This window comes from Macrotis lagotis, chromosome 2 (genome assembly GCF_037893015.1).
Source record: "Macrotis lagotis isolate mMagLag1 chromosome 2, bilby.v1.9.chrom.fasta, whole genome shotgun sequence".
NCBI lineage: Eukaryota > Metazoa > Chordata > Mammalia > Peramelemorphia > Peramelidae > Macrotis > Macrotis lagotis.
The window spans coordinates 333,683,447-333,706,659 of NC_133659.1; the positions used below are offsets into that span (position 1 = coordinate 333,683,447).

The 23,213-nt window shown below is 52.8% G+C and overlaps 1 protein-coding gene across 1 annotated transcript in view; it reads left to right on the plus strand.

Moving 5' to 3' along the window:
- ZC3H7B (zinc finger CCCH-type containing 7B) overlaps positions 1–17,681 on the plus strand; it is an 87,669-nt gene extending 69,988 nt beyond the window's left edge. Inside the window, exons 17-23 of the mRNA XM_074227023.1 lie at positions 1,104–1,189; positions 5,459–5,592; positions 6,479–6,584; positions 8,796–8,904; positions 9,764–9,897; positions 11,523–11,686; positions 13,428–17,681. Coding sequence (XP_074083124.1) covers positions 1,104–1,189; positions 5,459–5,592; positions 6,479–6,584; positions 8,796–8,904; positions 9,764–9,897; positions 11,523–11,686; positions 13,428–13,620 — 926 coding nt within the window. The 3' untranslated portion in view covers positions 13,621–17,681. The remainder of the gene's footprint in view (positions 1–1,103; positions 1,190–5,458; positions 5,593–6,478; positions 6,585–8,795; positions 8,905–9,763; positions 9,898–11,522; positions 11,687–13,427) is intronic.
- Positions 17,682–23,213: the final 5,532 nt, after the last annotated feature.

Sequence of the window (23,213 nt, forward strand, 5' to 3'; positions counted from 1 at the left end):
TGAAGACAGCAGGAGCTTAGTAATTGATTGATTGATTAATCATTGATTGATGCTGTTTTCCCAGAGACAGACGGTACAATAGAGTTCTGGTCCTGGAGCCTGGAGACATGAGTTCAAGTCCAGCTTCAGACACTAGAGTTCTTTGACCTGGGGAGAGTCACTGAAGTGATGCCTGCCTCAGTTTTCCCATTTGTAAAATGAAAATGATGATAATAGTCATACATAATAGCACCTCCCTCCCAGGGCTGTTGTGAGGATAAAATGAGATGTTACTGTATGATTTTTAAATGGCTTTGCAAACCCCAGAAGGGCTAGGGAAGTTATGCTATTATTATTCATTTTTATTTTTATTTTTTTTTTGGTTTTTGCAGGATGATGGGGTTAAGTGGCTTTCCCAAGGCCACACAGCTAGGCAACTATTAAGTGTCTGAGGTCACATTTGAACTCAGGTCCTCCTGACTCGAGGGCCGGTGCTCTATCCCCTATTCTTGCTAATAGAATGTGAATTCTAGGGGAGCAGCTGTTTGACTTCTGCCTTACCCAGCACAGAGCTGGGGACACCACAGGAGCATAATAAATGCTGATTAAATGAATCAAGAGCTAGAAGATGATCTTGGCAGTCACTGAGTCTAGCCCCTTCCTTTTACAGTTGAGGAAACTGAGTCATAGCCAGGGAGGTGATCTTCCAGGTGATGTAGCTAATTAGTTCTAAACCCAGACTCTTTTCCCTGTCCAGCCTGAGGCCAGAAAGCTTTTTCTGCCAATTAGTCAATACTCATTAAGCACCGACTGTGTCCCAAGCATCGTAGGACTCTTGGGAGACCTTGTTAAACCTTAAAGTATAATAGAAACAGAAGTTATTGTCAATCCAAGCCCCCCGGTTAACAGATGAAGAAGCAGAGGCTGCTGGGAAGGCCGTGACTCGCCCTGGGTGGCCCAGGGGAAGGAGCAGAGCTAGGGTTCAAACCCATATCTTCTGGTTCCTCTGCTCAGTGCTTGCCCACCGCTGCCCAACTCCCTTGTCCCCCTCCCCTGCGTGGGGAGCAGCCCCAGCCCCTTGGAGCCCACTAATCATCCACAGGTTTGTTTCCTTCCCCTCCCAGGTATGACCCATGAGGACATTGTCCAAGAGTCCAAGAAGTGCTGGCAGCAGATGGAGGCCCATGCAGGCAAAGCTGCCAACAGCTTGGTGAGGAGCCAGCCGAGGGCAGGGGGAGGGCGACAGGAATGTGGCTTCAGCCACGTGGTGGTACGGTGGGAGAGCCTGGTGCAGGAGTCCAAAGACCCGGGGTCCAGGCTGGCCTCTGATGCTTCCTGCCTGTGAGACCTTGGACAAGTCACTCAGCCGTTCCAAAAGATGTTAGAATGAGGAGCGTGGAGCAGATGCCCCTTCGGCCCTCCTCCTAAACCCTAAAATCCCAGAGGAGGCAGGCATGCCTTGGTTTGGTCACATTGTGGAGGGGGGCTTGTGTGGGTGCAAACCCATGAGAACATGGAGCAGGAGGACCAGGGGCTCCTAGTCCTGGAGCTGGAAGAGACCTAGAGGCTAGCTAATTCAACCTCTGCATTTGACAGAGGAGGAAACTGAGGCAAAGGAAGGTCAATAACTTGGCCAAAGTCACCCAGAGAGTATCAGAGGGGGGGGTCTGACCCCAGACCATCTGGCCTTAGAGAAGGTGATTGGCTGTGCTCCTCAAAGCTTGATCCTGATGAGCCGTCCCCATTCAGTCCTCCATTCAGCCAGTCTATCCTCAAGCGTTCACTGGATGATGGGAAACATTCCCACCCTCAAAGCTGTCGTTTCTCCATCCAGTAGTTACAAGTGTCTCCAGAGTACGGGCCACTCACTACCTCTCATTTAGGTCATGCTTCAGAGACAGGGCAAGAAATTAGCCCCATTTTACAGGGGCAGAAACTGAGACTCCTCAAGGGCAGAGATTTGTCCAAGGTCAAAGGACTAAGAAGGGTTTTAACGGGCAGAATGAGGGCCGGAAGCGGGACTGGACCTCATTTCTCTAGAATGACGGGATCGGCCTAGACAAGTAACAATAATTCCGATCATCATCATTCCTAAGTCATTTTAAGGTGGGGGAAGTGTTTTCCTGCAACAGCCAATCCACAAACATTCAGCAGAAGCCTCGTTAGTAGCCACCATACTGGAGGAACCTCCGGGAACCCCAATTCTGAAGGAAGAAACTGTCCCTGCCGTGTGTGTGTGTGTGTGTGATCTAAATCATTTATCTCCTCTGAGCCTCAGTTTCTCAATTTGAAAAATGGGCGCATTTCTTTGTCTGACTTCGTAGCACTGTTTCACATGTGTATACAATACATATTAATGTTTTTTAAAATTAATATTTTTTAAATGAAACAGCTCTATGAAGTCAGGAAAATCAGTGCCCCCATTTTTCAAACTGAGAAACTGAGGCTCAGAGGAGATAAATGACTTGGCTGAGGGGATGACCCATCTAGTCGGGACTCAAATCCCGGGCTTCGGAGGTTGGTCCAAGATCTCTTTCTAGTCTCCTTCCTACCTACTTCAGCCCTTCCTTACCCTTCTCATTCAAATCATTTCCACATCTATGAAGCCCCAACTTGCACGCCTGGAAGGGACCTGTGAGATCCCCTCATCTAGCCCCCTCCTTTCTTTTTGAATGGAGGAAATAGAGGCCCAGAGAGGGGAGGGGCCTTGCCTGTGGAGGGCCAGAAGTGGGGAGACCTGGGGAGACCCAGACGCTATGTTGCGCGCTGCATCCCAGTGACAGAAAAGAAGCAGTCCTACCCTCAGGAAGCTTCTGTTTCTCTCCTTTTTTAAGAGACAGTGGGTCTAGTGAAAAGAAAGAAGCAGCAGCCGTGGGACACCCCCTTAGGCCTGCACTTCCCATCTAGGTGACCTTGGATGGTCACCAAAAGTCTTGGGGCTTCTGGGCCCTCATGTGGAAGTGAAGGGGCTGGACCAGAGACCTTCTAAGGCCTCTAACAACTTTAGGGCTCCCAGGACCCCAGGATTTAGAATTGAAGGATGGCCTTCAGTGTCCCAAGACACCACATTGACTTGACCAATGGCAAAGCAGAGGCCAAAACCCAGGGACAACACCCTGAGGAAGTTCATTTCTAGTCAGCAGCCCCCGCTCCCAATCTCATCCCCTGCACCAGTTGCTTCACTCTTCCAAGCCTCAGTTTCCCCCCTCTGTAAAATGGAGATAATTCTCAGAGTTGTTGGGGGAAAGTGTTCAAGAAGTCCAGATCCTTTTGATCTTGGCCAACCTCCTCCTCCTCCAGATGAGGCCCCAAAGCCTGCAGATCCCCAGAGGCAGAGGCAGGCCTGGAAGCTTCTGGCTCCAGTACCATATTGAATTCTCTGCCAGCTAGCCAGCCTCAGAAGCCAGTCATGGACTCTCAGTTTGCTTGTCTGTTAAATGGCACCTTCCAAGGCTATTGTGAGGATCAAATGAGATAATGAGGCGAGATTGGTGAAAGCTGACTTCTGGCCAAGGTTTACTCTCTGGGGCAGTCTCCTCTTGGTTCACTTCCCTTTTCTTCCTCCCCTTTCACTTCTCTCCCATGGTCTCCCCCTTTGCTAGTGTCTCCCTCTCCCCATCCTCCTCTTCCCCCCTTCCCATCCCTCCTCTGTCTCTCCCCTCTCTCCCTCTTCTCCCTAACCCTTTCCTCCTCCCTTCCTCTCTGTCTCCCCCTCCTCTTCCCCTCTCCCTCTCTGTCTCCCCCTCCTCCCCTCCTCCCTCCCTCCTCCCTGTCCCCCTCCTCCTCCTCCTCTCTTCCCCTGGTATGTTGTTTATTTTTGTTCTTGGCCCTGCTCCCAGGCGGGAGTAGCAGGAGGGCCCCAGGCCTCCCAGCTCTGTAATCTAAAGCTGCTTTTCCGAGAGAACATTGAGTTCCTCCGCCTCGCCTGTTCCCTGCCCCCCTTTCATTCCTTCCCACAGGCGCTTGGGTCACCTGAGGACAAGGTGGAGGCCAGTCCTTTGGGGCTTTCTAGCTGGGAGCTCAGGCTCTGGGAGGCCATGGGGGTCCCCAAGTCCTTTAGCAATCCTGCAGGGGCCCAGGAGCCCCCCGCTGCCCACTCCTTCCCCCAGGATTTCCACATTATCTCCCCTCCCCTGGGTGGGAGGCCCCCACCCCCCTTGTCACTGGAACAAGGAGGGGTAGGAACAGGCGGGGAATGGGGGGGAAGGGGGTAGTGGTTTCCTCCTTCCAGGACAAAATGTTCAGTCTGGCTGCTGCTGTTTGAGGGGGAGGGAAAGCCATGCAGCCTCGCCTGGAAGGGGCCTGTGAGATCCCCTCACCCAGCCCCCTCCTTTTTTTTTTGAATGGAGGAAATAGAGGCCCAGAGAGGGGAGGGGCCTTGTCTGTGGAGGGCCAGAAGTGGGGAGACCTGGGCCTGGCTCTGCTCATGATGAGTCCCGAGGGCCTTAGGGAAAGCCCCTTGTGCTTCCCCCCACTGAAGGACAGAGGGGCCAGAACCCAGGTATCCGCCCAGGTATCTACCAGGTACCTCAAAATCCCTCCCAAGATGGGAAGGCTCAAGATCTTGCATTTGGAACTCCAAAACATCCCATTTTACAGATAGAGAAACCAAGGCCAGAAAGGTCATAAGGTCATAGCTCTAGAGCTGGAAAGGACTTCTGGTGGAATCCCCTCATTGTGAAGGGAGGGATTGCTACCCCAAGAGGGGAAGGTCATAGAAGGCAAAAGCAGCAAGCCTGAGAGTCCTAGCTAGAAAGTGCTACAGGCAGGACTTGAACACGGGTCTCACTGACTCCCAAGTCAGTCGCTCCAGGGTAACTGATAATAATTTAAGGCTGCAGAGGACACTAGCACCCACAGGACTTGCATCACAGGGTTGTCTCCCAACAGGACTGGATGGGATTTCATCAGCATAGGGAAGTCCTGGTGTGAAAACTCCCTCCACTGTCCCTCCTTGCTGATTTAGTCTCAGAGAATTGCCTATGGGCACTGAGAGGAGAAGCTTCCCGTCCTGGGAGCTTCAGAGGCCACCAAGCCAACCCCCTCAGTTTACAGAGGGGGAAATGGAGGCCTGGGAAGGTAACAAAGCTTACCCAAGGCCACACAAACCATGGGCATCAGAGGCAGGATTGGATCCCATGTCCTTTGACTATGGAACCAATAATGAGAGACGGAGAAAGAGAGAGACAGAGGAGAAAATGGAGTTTTGAGAGGAGTGGGTGGGGAGAGAAGGAAGATGGTATCGCCCTCCATGCCAAGCTGCCCCTCTAGAAACGTTGCCCGTCAACTCTTTCCTTTACAGGGAGGCAGGCTAAGGCTCAGAGAGGCTGGGGCTTCCTTTGGGGTTACCCAGCTAATCCGAGTCAGAGGCAGGATGGGAACTCGAGTCTTCCCTTACCCCACGGCCCTGACTCTTGCCATTCTGCCAACCTTGCTCATTCCCCTCCGTGCTGATCCTGCGCTTCTTGCCCCATGGTAGGCTGGCTCGCGGATCCCCACGCCCAGCACCTTTGACCTGCAGATGAAGTTTGTGTGTGGCCAGTGCTGGAGGAACGGGCAGGTGGTGGAGCCCGACAAGGACCTCAAATACTGCAGCGCCAAGGCCCGCCATTGGTGAGAAGGGTGGGGGTGGCAGGGAGAGAAGCTGGGCTTGCCTCCAGACCCCAGGCTTCCAAAACCATCAAGTCATAGACAGAGAGTGGGAAGGGTCTTTGTGACTCTTGGATTAGTCCAACCCCTCATTTTACAGATTAAGAGATTGAGGCCTGGGGGGATAAAGGACTTGTCCAAAGTCACCTGGGTGACTCCATTGATACAGAATGAGAAAAGACTTAGAGGCCAATGAGTCCAACCCCTCATTTTATAAATGAAGAAACTGAGATCCAGAGACAGTAGGTGCCTTATTCAGGATCACACAACTCCTAAATGGATATGATGGGATTTGAACCCACATCTCTCTGAGTCCCCAGGCCATTGTACTCCTCTGCTCGCTCTCTCTCTCTCTCTCTCTCTCTCTCTCTCTCTCTCTCTCTCTCTCTCTCTCTATCCCCCATTATTCCAAAGTACATTTTTGGATCTCTAAGTGAATGCTGGGGCGGACCAGGAAAAGGTCTTTCTCACCATTTTAATAATGAAGAAACTGAGGCTCAGACAAATGAAGTGGACGGTTGTGATCCCACAGCTAACTAGTGTCGAGTCCAGGGGCACGTCCCTCCAGGCCTGACTCCTTCGGGCACAAGCCCTGCCTTCCAGGGGCTTATTTCTGAGAATGACTAGAGAAGGACCCAGAGATCACAGGATGGAAGGGTTGACCTGACGCCAGATAGAGAGAAAGAGAGATGGTGGGCAAAACTTCCAGACTGAAGGGGGGTGCCAGGAGCTGGAGGAGCCGCCATAGGTGGGGGTTGTTTCCCTTGTTCCCCTTCCCTCATTCTGCCCACTCTGCAGCCTCATCCATCTCTTCCCTCCTCACTTTTGGCTTCTCTGCTCTGCCCTCCAGTTGGACCAAGGAGCGACGTGTCCTCCTGGTGATGTCCAAAGTCAAACGGAAGTGGGTGTCTGTCCGTCCCCTCCCATCCATCCGCAGCTTCCCTCAACAGTATGACGTGAGTAGGAGGGAGGGCAGGATAACGTGGGGGCACGGCTGGGGGGTGCGTTCGGCTGTCAGAGCAGGCGAGCCTGGGGCTCTGGTGCATGAACGGCAGCTCCTGTACCCCTGGGAAGAAGGGCAGGGGCATGTGGTGTTGTCCTGTTTTGTAGCTCAGGACACTGAGACTCCTCAAGGAGGAGGACGTAGGGCTTTGGGGCTGTCACAGAGCTGGCATTGCAGATAAAATGGGAGCCCACAGATCTTGAGTGCAAATCCTATCCCTTAGGGCAGGGGTATGGAGAGAAACCTGGGCATCCTCTCAGAAAGGCCTACCCTCATGGGGATTAGGAGTGGCCAGCTTCTGCTGGGGTCACAGAGCTAGAGCAGGAGGAGGCCAGCTAGCCCAAGCACCTTATTTTACAAATGAGGAAACTGAGGCCCAGAGAGATCAGAGCTGGAAAAGCCCACCCAGTCCAACTCTTATCATCTGAGCCTTGGGAGAGTGAGTGACTGGGGCAAGGTCACACAAGTCGCAGGTGTCGGTGACAGGATCTGAACCCTGGCCCTCTGACACTAGAGCCCAGCTTTGGTCACGTGGCTCTCTCCCGCTCCTTCTCCCCTGGCACCACCTCTCTTCCTCCCACTCCCTCTCCCTCTTCCTTCAAAGCCTAGCCAGCACCCCCCACTCCATCCAGGTCTTTTCTGACTTGCCAGATCACGCCAAGCCCACTTCTCTCCTTTCTGCCCTCCCCTCCTCTCACTCTCCCTCTGGAGACCACCGGCCTTTTGCCATTTCCCACCTCCAGGTCTTTGGACAAATGGTTGCCCAGGCCTACAGCACGCCCCTCACTTCTCCTTCTTATCATCCCCTGTCCTACTCAGTCTGGGCCATCTCCCAGCTTCTCATGCCCCCCCCCATTACTTTATATGGAACTTTTTCATTTTTCTCTATTTCCTCCCCAAAACATAAGCTCTTTGAGGCCAGGGATGATTTCTTTTTTGCTTTTGCATTCCTGGTGCCTTACATATGGGGGCACATGTTAGAAATGGGATAGATGTGACCTTGGACCAGTCACTGGCCCTACTCTGGATTGTTGCTCCCTCTGTCCCATGAGGAGTTTCCAGGCCAGGCCCTTCCACCTCTGAGGTCTCTGGCCCCTGCCCTCCTCTGACTGGCCACTCACGTAGATTGGCACCGAGTCTGACTGGCTTCACTCAGGTGGACGGGCCCTCAGGTTGGCCCAGAGTGGACCGTGTGGCTGTCATTTGAGGCTCATCAGCCACATACAGCCCAGACACCGGTGTGGCCAGGTTCTCAGGATCGAGACTGCCTACTTCTCACCTCTCCATGGTGTGTGACCAGATGTATGTGAGTGACCAGGTTATGTGTGACCACATGTGTGTGACCACGTGTGTGTGACGGACCAGGGTGTGTGTGTGTGTGTGTGTGTGACTGACCAAGGTGTGTTTGACTTAGCATGTGTGTGACTGGGGTCTGTCTGACTGACCACGGTGTATGTGACCAGGGCATGGGGTGGCTCTTTGGGGCTCATCCGCCTTGAGAAAGGGCAGTGACTCCCTGGGAGTGGTCTGTGCCAGTGGCATTGCAGAGCCAGTCCAAGGGTGGGCCAAGTGACCAAGGTGGGGCAGGGGACACTGAGACAGTCACAAGCCCTGCCCTAGAAGAGGTTCTGTTCTGCTGGCGAGATCCCTCCTGGCCTCAGAAAGAAAAACAAACTGTGCACATTAGGGAAAGAAGGCCCAGAAGTAGGAGATCAGGAGAGGCCTGGTGTAGGTGGTGCCAGCTGAGCCCTGCTTAGAAGGAAGTTGAGAGAAGGAGGGCATTCCGGGCATGGGGTACTGCGCAAGCAAAGGCCTGGGGTGTGGGAGCTGGCTGTTTTGAACAGGGATTAGCTGTAGGCAGGTTTGCTGGGAATGTGATGAAATGAGCCTGGCAAGGTGGGTGGCAGGCAGACTGTAGGGAGCTGAAGGTGCCAGGCAGCAGATTTCGAGTTTTCTCCTAGAGGCGATAGGGAGCCATGGAAGATGGGAGGAGGGAGGCTGGACAAGTCCTTGGCCAGGAACCAGGGAAGGAGATCGGGGCCTTCAGAATCCAGCCCGGGATCGGGGCTCTGGACGTGGTGGGCACTCTCAGCAGGGCCTCCAGGAGGGGAGGGGGTGATGCTCAGGGCAGGGGTGACTCAGGGGCCCTCCCCTTGTGCCACAGCTATGCATCCACGCCCAGAATGGCCGGAAGTGTCAGTACGTGGGGAATTGTTCCTTTGCGCACAGCCCAGAGGAGAGAGACATGTGGACTTTCATGAAAGAGAATAAGAGTGAGTCTGTCCATGGTGACTTGGTGGGAGGGGGGGAGGGACGGAAATGGGAGACCTCCAGTGGGAGCCCAGAGCCAGGGTCACCCCGAGGGAGGCAGAACCGACATTCCCCCAAAAGATGTTGTTTCCAATGAATGTTTCCCAGTGAAATGAATGGGACTGTTGTTTGGGCTGAGCCGGAGGGAGCGGAGGATGCCCCCCCCCCCCACAATTCTCCTGGCCCGGGCTGTTGTCTGGCTCCCGGCACTCGCTCTCTACTTGAAGCATCAGAAATTACCGAGTTTTCCTGCCTCTGTGGGACAGTTTTCAAGTATTTGAAGTGTTTGGCCCTGTGGGATAGAAGCGGGCCCCTAGGGAGCCCCAAGAAGGCTTGGAAGCCTCTTGAAGGGCACCTAGATGGCGAGCCCTCCAACTGAGGCCAGACTGCCATGCCTCAGGGATGACGAGAGCTGGGAGCTGTGTCAGAGACAGGCTAGGCTCGATCGCCCCGAGGTCTCTCAGCCGGCCTGACTGGACACCCTGGGGAGATGGGAGGGATGCCCACGAAGGTGATGCTCAGGACAGGCTGGGCGGCTAGAGGTCCTGGCGGGCCACGTGGCCACTGGACTCGTCCCCAACCTTGATGCTGTGAGTCAAACCGTGAGGGAGGGGGGTCAAGCTGCTCATGGTCAGTGTCTTGTAGGACATTGATAACTGGGCGCCTCCCCGCTCAGACTGTGCATCCTCCCTGTAGCCATCGGGCAACCTTTGCCAGTGAGGCTGCGCAGGGCGGTTATTGGGTTGGCACTTGGAGGGTCTCTTATGGATGTTCTAGCCCCACATCTTGCCTCTCCCTTTCCCCTACCCCCAACCTTCCCAGTCCTAGACATGCAGCAGACCTATGACATGTGGCTGAAGAACCACAACCCGGGGAAGCCTGGGGAAGGCACCCAAGTCACCCCACGGGAAGGAGAGAAGCAGATCCAGATGCCCACTGACTACGCGGATATCATGGTAATGGCGCCTTCCCAGCCCCACCTTTGGCACGGTGACTCAGTGGAGAGCTGGCACATTTGACATGTAGTGACCCCGGGCCAGGAGGGCCCCAGAATCCGCTGCACAGCACAAGTAGAAGAATCCAACAAGGTTAAATAGGATGACGACACAAAGTCCCGTACTTTGGGTTCCCAACAAGCCCAAGCCCAAAACAAAAGCCAGCTGGGCAAGCACAGGAGAGAAGAGAGGACAGGAGGCAGACCGCACTTCTTGATAACTTGGTAGCCCCACCCCCACCCCAATTCTGCCTCAGTGGCCAGAGTTATAATGGTCAGGGCAAGGAGCAGGAGAGGCGTTGGTAACGCCCTCTGGCCTGATCAGACCACATCTGGATGGAAAGAGGTGGACTAACTGGCCCCTGGCCTCTGGACGTGGGGAGGAATTTCCTTGTATGAGGCAATAGAAGGAAATGACGGCAGTTTAGACCAGCAAAGACTAGATTTAGGGCCGGAGAACCCCGCGTGATCCCCCCTGCCGATACCCGGTGGTGGCTTTGGTTTTCTTTCCGGGGGCCAGAGCTATGGGGGACAGTCACAGGAAGCCTCTTTCTGAAAGTAGAATTCCCTAAACAACAGAGGCACCCCAAGATGGAAGGGGCCGTCTCCAGAGGGGATGAGCTCCCCATCCCTAGGGGTTTTCAAGCAGAAGCAGTCACTGTGGAGAGGCGGTTCCCTCCTTGGGCTTCATGGATTGAGGCTGGACTAGATGTCCCTGATTTCCAGTTCTTAAATTCTGTAATTCCCCTCCCCTCCCCCATTTCTCTCTTAAAAAAAAAGGTTCAGATCATTGGATTTTTTTCTTTTAAAAACGTCCTTGTCCCCAGTGAGTCCCCCTGCCCACATGAAAGTCCTTCCTTGGGACCAAGGAGTCCAGTTAAGGCGATCGAATCCGAAACCACATCTCCGCATCCATGCCCACTAGCCCTTAATCCTCTGCCGTCACAGTTAGCTGTCGCCCCGTCCCCGTGAATGCAGACAGTGACTCCCTTGACATGGTCTTCTGGATTCAGTGAACTCTTCAGATTTCTGGTTTTGTATTGGTTCCAGCCCAGTGGACAGGAGCAGGCCCAGGCCCACTGCCGGGCCCATTGCAAGGCATCCCCATAATGTCCCCTAGTGGACCTGCCTTGGTGGGAGCTTTGATGGCCTCTCCTTCTTGTGGTGTGGATGTTGGGGAGCATCCTGCTCTCCTCCCCCATGTCTTCCATCCCATTACTCACTTCCTCCCACAAGGTGTCTCTCCCCGTAGTTGTTACAGGTTGGGATCTCCGGGCCAAAGCTCTTAGTGGCTGAGTCTGGGAGCCCGGAGGGCCAGGGTGGTCAGGATGGGGGTGAGCGTCACCTCAGCAGGGACGTCAGGGTGGAGAGGAGGGAGACCCCGCAGGCACTGGCTTGGAGAAGGCCAGGATGCTAGCTGAGGGAGTCAGGTGGGACACAGGTGAGCCCAGGGGGCCGGTGGGACGGAGGCCAGCCGAGGGGGCAGGTGGGCAGCTCCTCACCTAGGCCGGAGAGCCGCCGAGATGGGCCTTGGAGCCCCCGGGCCTGCTCCGAAGGCTCGCCCAGCCCCCTCCCCGCTCCCCACAGATGGGATTTCACTGCTGGCTCTGTGGCAAAAACAGCAACAGTAAGAAGCAGTGGCAGCAGCACATCCAGTCGGAGAAGCACAAAGAGAAGGTCTTCACGTCAGATAGCGACTCCACCTGCTGGACCTTCCGCTTCCCCATGGGCGAGTTCCGGCTGTGTGAAAGGTGCCACTCCCGAAGTGGGTCGGGGGTGGGGGCTCCAAGCCTGGCGGGGTCCTCGGGCTCCTCGCCCATGCCAGCGAGGAGGCCAGGGAAGAGGCAGGGCCCAGAGGACCTCCCTGAGGACGGGCCACCCGATCCTGGGCCACAGCCCACAGGCACTTTAGAGGTTGCTGAATGCTTCCCTTCATCATCATTTTCTTCTCTTTCCCCCTTCCTCCTCCTCCTCTTCCTCCTCCATCTTTTCCTCTCCTTTTCCTCTTCCTCCCCTCCTTCATTCTGCCAGACACTATGTGAAGTCCCGAGGAGCAGAGACAAAACCAGAGCAATCCCTTCCCTTGGGGGGCTTCCATTCATTCTCTAGAGTGACTGGGTGGGCGGTGCGGGTCTCACGGACTCCCCTCAAAAGTCTGTCCGAGAAACTGAGGTTCACAGAGCTCCTAACCACACAGGTGGCTCCCGTGTGACCCTGGTGAGTCCCTGGCCTGCTCTGGGCCCATCTAGGGCTCTTGGGGCCCTTTCTGCCAGGCAATGCAGCCAGCATCATTAGGCTCCTGCCGGGTGCTAAGGCAACCAGAAAGCACAGAGGAGTCAGGAAGACTTGAGTTCAAGTCCAGCCTCAGACACTTACTAGCTGTGTTTCACTTCACCCTGTTTGCCTCAGTTACCTCATCTGTAAAATGAGCTGGCTTTGTCAGGAAAACCCCAGATGGGGTCACGAAGAGTCAGATCCGACCGAAACGACCGAACGGCACAAAAGAAAACAGTTCCTGCCCTCGAGGAGCTTCCACTCTCCCGGCTGCTGCGGCTCCCACCTCCACTGCAGTCCTCCTGCAGTCAAGGGGCCCTTGGACTCTTGTGGACAGTGGAGGGCTTGGGGCAGCGCTGGTCATTAGCCAGTCCCCAAGGCTCAGGGAGGCCAGTTGCCAGGTCAGAGTGGGGCCTAGCAGCTCTGCAGGCTCTTGAAGTTGTATTTACAGAACCCTCCTTCACCTCCCCTTACCCTCCCCATACACCTGTAAGGTAGGCAGGCCAGGTGCCTGTCCCTATGGGACATTTGGACAAACTGAGCCTCAGAGATGGGAAGTGATTAGTCCCAGGGCAGCCGCTAGCGAGTGTGCCAACCAGACCTGGAGTCCGGCGCTCCTGCCACCCGATCAGTGCCCCTCGCTCTACAGCTTTGCCGGACCTCTCACTTCTGGGCCTGTCGAAGCTTTGGGCACTGGAAAAGGCCCAGCTGTCGCTGCACTCCTGGAGGCTGGACCAGTGATCTGAAGAGGAGGAAGCCAGCGCTGGTGGGCCCTCCTGACAAGGGCACCAGCTTCTTCCTTTCTCTGAGGCAGCCACGGGCACGACCGGCCCGAACTTGGAGACTGGTGTCTCCGAACTGGGCCTCATGCCGCAGAGCCGAGTATAAGGAGGCTAGGGAGGTGCTCTTGGGGCAAGCGGGCCCTCCCCCCGACGATGGCTTGTCTCGGGTGGTCCCTGGGGAGACTCCTCCAGAGGGCTCTCCTGCAAGCCGCTGGAGGGTGTAGGGTGCTGCAGATTTTCCCAGAGGGTTGGGTGATGGGACCTCGGGTTCCTTATCTGTAACAGGAAGGTCCCTTCAGCTCCAGATGGACAGACCTTTGCTCTCTGCTGATTTCCGAGTCCTTCCTTATTCTTGGGTGGTGCAGCCTGGGCAGTCCGTGGGCCCCTGAGGGACAGCGCTGAGTTTCTCATCCTCCCTGCTTCCACCCCCACATAGGTTCCAGAAAAAAAAGACTTGCCCAGATGGGGAGAAGTGTCGCTGTGCCCACGGGCAGGAGGAGCTGACTGAATGGTTGGATCGCCGGGAGGTGTTGAAACAGAAGCTGGCCAAGGCCCGCAAGGACATGCTGCTCTGCCCCACGGACGACGACTTCGGCAAATATAACTTCCTATTGCAGGATGATGTCTAGGGGGGCCCAGGGACGGGACTCTGGGCTGGGAAGAAGGGAGGGAGAGGAAGGACGGGAGGATGAGGGTCGTGCGCCTCCCCTTCCCAGAGTCGGCTCTGCCGGTCTCCCCATCCATCAGCCTCTTGGTTCTCCTCTTTATCAGCCACCCTGGTGACAAGGGCCACAGGGCGGGCCCCCCTCCACTCTTGGGCTCCCTGTGACCTTTGTGGCCTTCTTCCTTGTCCTCAGATGAGTGTGCAAAAAGCCAGACTGGGGTGAGCAGAGGGGGGAGGTCTGGGGCCCCGAGAGCTTTGGCACACCTGTTCTCTCCCTGGGTCTCTATATGCACACCCACCCACTCAGGGTCTCCCATGGCTCCCCTCTGTGTGGGGCAGGGGCGTCCCCACATACACGCACATAATCAGAATAATAATAATGATGATGATAACAATAGTTCACATTACTATAGCGTTTTCTCACAATGATCCTGGGAGGAAGGCAGCTCACGTATTATCATTCCCCTCTTAAAGATGGGGAAACTGAGATTCAGAGAGGACAGAGTGACTCGAGCACAGTTACACAGCCGGTCAGTGTTTGGGAGCAAGACACACACACACACACACACACACACACACACACACACACACACACACACACCCTCTGCCCAGGTCAGTTAGACAAGTCCCAGGTCATCATTGTCATTCTGTGGTATTAGGTCTATTGTTTCCCAGAGTAGGGTGGAACAGGATAGACAGACATTGTCTAGTGGCTTCAACCCAAAGTTTTGTGTTTTGTTTCCAAAAACCTGGGTTGCTGGCATCAGGGATCCCCCAGGGTTGTTCTCTTGTGGGCTGGCTGAATTGGATTTCCCTCATTTCTCTCTGGGATGCCAGAGATGGGCACAGGGCCACAGCTGGAGACCTCAAAGAGCAAGACTCTCCAGCCAGCTTTATCCCCTAGATTTGCTGACATCCAGATCAAGGAGCTCGATGTCCCTTCAAGGTTACTCCCCAGTTGCCAGAGGAGACCGGTTTCTCAGCTCTCCTTGGCCTGCTCTCCTTTTGCGGGGGGACAGCCACCCTTCACCCCCTTTTTTTTAGGTTTTTTTGCAAGGCAATGGGGTTAAGTGACTTGCCCAAAGCCACACAGCTAGGTAATTATGAAGTGTCTGAGGCTGGATTTGAACTCAGGTCCTCCTGACTCCAGAGCGGGTGCTCTATCCACTGTGCCACCTAGCCGCCCCTCTTCACCCCTTTCTTGTGGCTCTTTTTCCCTCCTGTGCCCTGTGGGGATCCACACAGCTGTGAAACTGAGGGGTCCTCAACCCCTGATCTTAGCCTGACTCTGGTCCCATCTCTCCCCCTTCAGGAATCCAAGAGACAAATGGCAGGTGGAGCGGGGGCAGGAGAGACAGGTGGTGATGCCGATCCAGGGCATGTTAGGGGGCCCCTCCAGGGACAGCTCCATCTAGAATGAACCTAGATTCCCCATGTCCCAGCTCAGTTATCCCTGAACCAGGTCCCAAATAGCCCCCCAGATTAGCGGCTCATCCTGGTTAGGGAAGTGGAGAAGGGGGAGAGATGGGAAGCCGGCAGGCACATTCTCAGCCCTTCCTTGCTGGGACATCTTCCTAACCCTTGGCCCAGAGAGTCCAGTGAGATTTTAATAAATATGGAATGAGGAGATAGATTAGGTGGGCGCTGGGGTGGTGGAAGGGCTATGTATACTAATACCAATGGAGCCGAGCATCTGAATGCCCCTTGGGCAGGTGAGACGGCCCCCCCCCATCAGCCTCTTTGGTGGCCCCCTCACTCACGACTCTGACCCCTGTGGAGCATAAATAGGGGCTGGCGCACTAGGGGACCCTGTTCCTGATCCCCTCGCGGGTCACCCCTGACAGAAGAGCTCCACGCTCCGGCCTTGGCCAAATCTACAAGTGCCCCCAGTCAGGGCACGGGACATGTCACAGGAGAAAACTGAGGCTCAGAGAGGAGGGGTCACTTCCCAGGCATCTCTGCCTCGCTCTTTCGGGGCTCTCCTGAGGACCATGGACAGCAGTCCCAGGACCCAGAGAAAATGTTGCTCCTGAGGGACCTCAGGAAAGGCACTCCTCCGCTCTGGGCCTCACTTTCACAAGAAGGCCTCTCAGGCCCTTCCTGCTTTAAATCTGGAACTCTGGTCCTAAGTAATTTCCATTTTTCTGGACCTCAATTTCCCCATCTGTAAAACTATGGTTCTTCTGGCCACCACACATACCCAATTCGCACCTAATCCCCTAATTTGAAATGCCCCAATCTCAGAATGGTGAGGGGAGGGCTTCCCCCAACTGTTCTGGCCCCGTTGCCTGCCTCAGCCCACCAGACATTCTACTTCACCTTTCATCTGACATTTCTCTTTATCCATCAGCCCGCCAGACTCGAGCACTGTCCCCAGACATTCCAAGAAGCCCCCCCACCTCAGTCTGTGTGGAAGTCTCTGGCTCCTAAAGATGCCTTTGTTCTTTATACCTCTCAGAAGGCAATGCTAATGACATAGAAACGGAAGAGGGTAGGGTCTTCCACCCACCGCTCCTGGGACCCCGCCCTTTCTTCTATGATCTTGGCGTGCACCCTGCCCCCCTCCCCCCGGTGAGCCAGGATGTTGGGGCCTGGGGAGGAGAGAGGAGCGAGAGGGTATTTGACTTAGGGGGCTGAGGCCAGAAGCAGGGCCCACGGGGAGGGGTTGCTGTGGACACGGATCCTTGTTTTCCCTGATATGATAGCCCGCCATGTGGTATTACTGTCTCTTGTCACCAGCCTTGTCTCACGTGTATATATGTTGGCCCCGTGATGCATATATACACAGGTATTAAATATATCACTCTATATAATATTATATGTGTGTGGTATCCAAGGAATTGTCTGTAAGGAGGATGAAGGATAAAGGGCTTGGCTGGAAATGCAACAGGACCCCCGGGGTTGATTTGTCTCCCCTTGCTGGGAGCAGGGTGAGTGGGGGCTGCTGTCCCCCCACCTGGGGTCAGCAAGGCGCCTGACGGTATAGGAAAGTAGGGTTGGAGGTCATTTAGCAAACAAGATTCGGGTGGGGATGCCTCAATTTCTCCAGGGTCTTCCTTCCCCACCCCACCCCCATCTTGAGGGAGGCAAAAGGAGATGGCCCAGTGGAAAAACAGTATTCTTAGCCAAAGGGACTGGAGCGTCTGAAACCTAGAGGGCCACCTCTACCTGTCCCGTATAGAGGCATGAGCCCACCCAAGGGTGCTGGGGCCCAGATTAGGAGGTAGAGGATTTGGATTTGGATCTTGGCTCAACTATTAATAAATAATAATAATGATGATGACCTCCCCGGGCCAATTTCCTTGTCTGTCAAATGAAGGCGTTGGTAGAAGGCTTCTGAAATCTCTCCCTGCCCTAGACCTGATTGTGAGTGGGGGAAAAAGAAAACTAATCCAATGGAAGCCACGGCCCCCTGGGCCAGGGATGCCTCTTCCCTGGGGGGTGGGAGTGGGGGTAGCATTTGTGCCCACCTGGAAAGCAGGTGGATGCAGATCAGAGGGGATTAGAGAAGAAAGGCCTGGAAAGGGAGAGGAAGAAGAGGGTAGTTTGAAGGGTGATGGGAAGGATTTAGACATTATTTTTTGACTCTGAAGTCCAAGCTTGGGTTTGGGACCCAAACCTCTGAGCTGCTCATGGACAGGAGAGGGTGAGACCAAGGGGAGATGCATGTGTTCACACATGCACATGTGTGTCTAGGCACACCCCCTCCCCCCCAGGGGTATAAGCCTCTATGGACTGTGGGGGGATGAGTCAGAGATGAATGGAGAAGAGGGAGAATGTTCCATTTCACAGCCAAGTAATGATGGGATTAATAGTTCTTTAAAATGTCTGTGTATTAAAATTTTAAGAATACCACACTTTAATATTAAATATTCATAAGGCCCTAGTATCTGGATAATATTGTAGATGTTTTAATAACAATTTTTTGGTCCTTCTTAAAAATAAAACCGACAAAACTTGCATCTTTTAGCCTTTGTACTAGAAAATAAAAGTGCACTTTAACCCTGTTTCCCGTGGTGCGTTTGTGCCCGCCAGCTCGGGAGGCCTGGAGGTCACGGGTCCCCCTTCTCACCCACTGGGCCACCTCTGAGGGCAGAGGCACTTGAGGATGATCCCTCCCGGGGCAAAGGGCCCAGGGAGGCTGAGGGACACTGTAAACAAGGAAGTCCATCAGGGGTATGATCTGCAAATATTTCATCAGGCCTGTGGTGAGCCCCCACTGTGGGCCAGGCCTTGAGGGAGGCACTGGGTGCTTCACTCCGCAGGATTCTGGTTGGCTTAGAGGGCATCTGCCCCCCCCCACGTGCACACACACACCTGAATTCCTACAATCGCCTCTCATCTCCCCTGTGAACCAGGCTGCCAGACTGAGAGGAGATGCATGTGAACCTAAGTACAAAGATCCACACATCCATGTACCCGAGCTCGGCTTGAATCCCTCCAGGGCTGGGGAGCTCTTCTTTCACTCTGGGATAGAACTGTCAAGAAGTTGTCCTTGACGTTCCATTGAGTGGGAAGCTTCTCCCCACACAGTTCCCAGTTCTCCCAGTGGGGCCTTGAAGCTTTGGAAGATCTCAATCACGGCGCTCCTCCAAATCCTCCTTATTCTCATAGTGGAGGTGGGGAAGGGGGTCTCCAGTACCCTGACCACCCTATCTGGCCGTTGCCTGGCACGTGGGCCCTCTACTGCAGATGGCCTTTCACTAGGCCGTTCCCTCCCTCGCTCCAGACCTGTGTCTGAGGCCGCCTGAGGTCCTGTTTGTCTGGCCACCGTTGCTTTGGGAGACCTTAGTGGGTCATGACGGGGATTTTCCCCATGGTGGGACTCCGACCATCTGCAAATGTTCTCCCATCAATTCTTCATAGGAAAACCACCCAAAGGGCAGGAGACCTTGCAAGAATGGCACCAGGCACCTTCTAGTGCCCAGCTTAGGGGTCAGGCCCAAACAAAGGAAGCTCACTTTCCTCTAAGTGCTGCCATTCTCCTGAGACCCTGGCTCTCATTCTCCTGAGACCCTCTCCTGGGCCTCACTCTGGGAGTCTAGTTTACCCTTCCCGGTTCTGACATCCCTGGTTTGAAGACCCCCCTCCCCAACTCTGACAGGTTCTCATTAGCCCTTCTGTTTCTCTCCCATGGAAGCCACACCTTCCACAGAAAGGAGACCAGAAAATCAAAGAGGGTTTTCCAAGATGGGGGAGACATGGACATTCTGAAGGCTATAGGAAAGGAGTCAATAAATGGAGACATAAAAATAATGCATAGGGGCAGTGATGCAGTGGATAGAGCACCGGTCCTGGAGTCAGGAGGACCTGAGTTCAAATCCAGCCTCAGACACTTCATAATTAACTAGCTGTGTGGCCTTGGGCAAGCCACTTAACCCCATTGCCTTGCAAAAACTAAAATAAAATGAAGGGAATGACAAAATGACAAAAGAGTAATGTCTTGGAGGAGACGGGAGGGAATGGGATGGCTTTTGTAGGTGGAAGGGTTAGCCTCGGAAAGGAGTAAGGCCATGTCTTCCTAGGACATAGACGTATTGAAGGGACAGAGCCAGAAGGCATCTGAGTGAAATGAGATGAGGAAGAAGGGCAAGAAGGAGTCTTGATGACCGGCCTTAATGTTTTTGTAAAATGATGTTTTCAGTAGAGAGGTTTGGAAGAGCTGCTATGAGACTGAGACAAGGAACTGATAAGAGAGATGAGCAGAGTGAGGACCCAGTTCAGGTTGTGGACCATGAGGTTGTAATGGACCCAGTCAGAACAGCTCCATGATTCTCTGTTGTTTTTTTTAATTTTTGCAAGGCAATGGAGTTAAGTGACTTGCCCAAGGTCACTTGGGCAATTATTAAGTGTCTGATATCAGATTCGAACTCAGGTCCTCCTGACTCCAGGGTCAGTGCTCTATTTACTGCGCCACCTAGCTGCCCCTCACAATTCTTTTCACAATCAATCAACAGTTTGTATATAGGAAGGAAGACAAGGAATGGTGGGGATGATTCCAGTCTGAAGCTTGGCAGGGTCCAACCAGTCAAATGATAAGGGCACTGGAGACTCAGGAGAAGAGGAGAGTGTAGAGTTGAACTGGTTTACAAGGTGAAAAGAAGAGAGTGGTTTGTGTATGGCAGATGACCCCGGAGAGAAGTGAGAGTCTAGGGATTGAAGGTCATGACATGGGTGAAGAGTTGGAAGAAGTAGAAATCCAATGACTTAGGTTCTGATAAGGGGTTTGGGTTTTTTTTTTAAAGATTTTATTTATTTTGAGTTTTACCATTTTCCCCCTAATCTTATCTCCCTCCCCCTACCCCCCACAGAAGGCAGTCGGTCAGTCTTTACACTGTTTCCATGGTATACATTGATCCAAATTGAGTGCGAGGAGAGAGAAATCATATCCTTAAGGAAGAAACATAAAGTATAAGAGATAACAAAATTACATAAGAAGATAACTTTTTTTTAAAAGATAATAGTCCTTGGTCTTTGTTCAAACTCCACAGTTCTTTCTCTGGATACAGACGGTATTCTCCATCACAGACAGCCCAAAATTGTCCCTGGTTGTTGCACTGATGGAATGAGCAAGTCCATCAAGGTTGATCATCATCCCCATGTTGCTGTTAGGGTGTACAGTGTGTTTTTCTGGTTCTGCTCATCTCGCTCAGCATCAGTTCATGCAAATCCCTCCAGGCTTCCCTGAATTCCCATCCCTCCTGGTTTCTAATAGAACAATAGTGTTCCATGACATACATAGACCACAGTTTGCTAAGCCATTCCCCAATCGAAGGACATTCACTTGATTTCCAATTCTTTGCCACCACAAACAGGGCTGCTATGAATATTTTTGTACAAGTGATGTTTTTACCCTTTTTCATCATCTCTTCAGGGTATAGACCCAGTGGTGGTATTGCTGTGTCAAAGGGTATGCACATTTTTGTTGCCCTTTGGGCGTGGTTCCAAATTTCTCTCCAGAAAGGTTGGATGACTTCACAGTTCCACCAACAATGTATTAGTGTTCCAGATTTTCCACAACCCTTCCAACAATGATCATTGTCCTTTCTGGTCATATTGGCCAGTCTGAGAGGTGTGAGGTGGTACCTCAGAGAAGCTTTAATTTACATTTCTCTAATAAGTAATGATTTAGAGCAATTTTTCATATGACTATAGATCTCTTTGGTCTCCTCATCTGTAAATTACCTTTGTATATCCTTTGACCATTTGTCAATTGGGGAATGGCTTTTTTTTAAAATATGACTCAGTTCTATGTATATTTTAGAAATGAGTCCTTTGTCAGAATCATTAGTTGTAAAGATTGTTTCCCAATTTACTACATTTCTTTTGATCTTGGTTACAGTGGTTTTGTCTGTGCAAAAGCTTTTTAATTTAATGCCATTGAAATAATTCTAGTTGGTTTTTGGTGATGTTCTCCAACTCTTCCTTAGTCATAAACTGCTCTCCTTCCAATAGATCTGACAGTTATACTATTCCTTGATCTTCTAGCTTGCTTATAGTATTGTCTTTTATGTCTAAATCCTGTCTCCATTTGGATCTTATCTTGGTATAGGGTATGAGGTTTTGGTCTAATCTAAGTTTCTTCCATACTAACTTCCAATTTTCCCAGCAGTTTTTATCAAAGAGAGTTTTTATCCCAATGGCTGGACTCTTTGGGTTTATCAAACAGCAGATTCCTAGAATCGTCTCCTGCTATTACACCTAGTCTATTCCCCTGGTCCACCACTCTGTTTCTTAGCCAGTACCAGACAGTTTTGAGGACCAATACTTTATAATATAATTTTAGATCAGGTAGGGCTAAGCCAGTTGGGGGATTCTTAAACAAAGATGTGGCACCCTTCCGGGTGATAGCAAGACCAAGGGTGGGACCATCTGTGTGGGGCAGAGATGGGGTGCAGGAGCAGCTCCAAGGAGAGGCCAAGGAAGGGAGGGGTTGAGGGTACTTGAGAGTCAATGTGAATGGTGAGGGTTCCGAGTATGAGGACAGGAGTTAGGAGAGAAAAATGGTGAGTGTAGTACTGGACTCACCGGGGAAGGAAGGTCTGTGGACAAGGGCTACCAGGATTCTGATCAGACGGTAGAGATGAATAGCCTGGATCCTAAAGGAGAGAGGTGACTGGATGAGGGACAGGGGGTTGAGGGACAGCAGAGCAGCAGAGGGAGCCGCGAATTTCTTTAACTCTTTAAAACAATCTATTTCGGTTTTGATCATCTTCATTTCGAAATCCATTCCTCCCCCAAAGAACTAGCTCTTGTAACAAAGAGTCACCCAGAGAGGGAAAAATCCAAGAAATCCAGCAAGATGAAGCCACAGTGGAGAGTCAGCGTGCGCTCTGCACCCAGGGCCCTCCACCTCTGCCAGAAGCTAGGAATCCCTCTCTTCTTCATGATCCTTACACTCCCACAGTATTCAGGCCCTTTTTTTTATCTTTACATTTAGATTGTTAGGACCTTGTGGTTTGCTTTTCTGGTTGACAGCTGACATTTTCCCAGCATCTTGAAGGTTGCTATGATATATGTATTTAAAGAATTTTATACAAATCATATTCCTTCCAGCCACTTTACAAAGTATTTTCCCCACCATTCTCCAAGAGGGAAGTACAGGGATAATAGCTGCCTTTTACAGATGAGGAAATCAAGTCTCAGTCATCGGGCCAAGAAGAAGGGGTTCAAAGCTGGATTTCTCCTGACGATGCCCAAGCCTTTTCTACTCCTCCCTCCCCCAGAAGGACCTGGGACTCACTCATTCTTTTTTTGGGGGGGGCTCACTCATTCTTGAGAGCCACCACCTGCCCCCCAATACACCCTCAAAGAAGAGGGGAGTTACTTATGAAGAAGCATAAAGCCCTGCACAAGATGGAAGTTCAGCCATAATAAGGCACCCCCTGCCTTAGTCCTCACTAAAGAGGGGTGACCAGAGCTTTGCTGTATTTGGGCCTGTCCTCCCACAATGCTTTTTTTTTTATTTTTTTAGGTTTTTTTTTTTTTGCAAGGCAAATGGGGGTTAAGTGGCTTGCCCAAGACCACACAGCTAGGTAATTATTGTCTAAGACTGGATTTGAACCCAGGTACTCCTGACTCCAAGGCCGGTGCTTTATCCACTACGCCACCTAGCCGCCCTCATTCTCCCACAATGTTGAAGGCAATAGTATTGACCCCCAATCGGTGGTGAACTAGTTAGCAGCCAGATGACTGCAGTGAACTCCCTCCATTCCTGCCCCACTGTCCAGCTCTGCCGCCTAGCAGCAGCCTCGGGTCTGCTTCACTCCCCCAGAATGGCATTTGCCCTTCATTCCCCTGCTGAGAACCCCTGGGGTTCTGAGTAGACACTTTGGGCAGAAGGACCATAAAACCCCTCCCACGGGCTGTTGGTCTGACCTTACTTGGCTGCGCTGTTCGCCCAGAGTAGCTCCTGCATCTGGGGGCGCTCCCCTCCCTGCCAGAGAGCCCTCAGGGGAGCAGCTGCCACAGATGCCAACCAACTCTGGACAATGGTGATGTTTGTGAATCTCAGAATGTGTCTCAAGTGGCTATTGCTCTCTCCCAAGGATGCCCTCT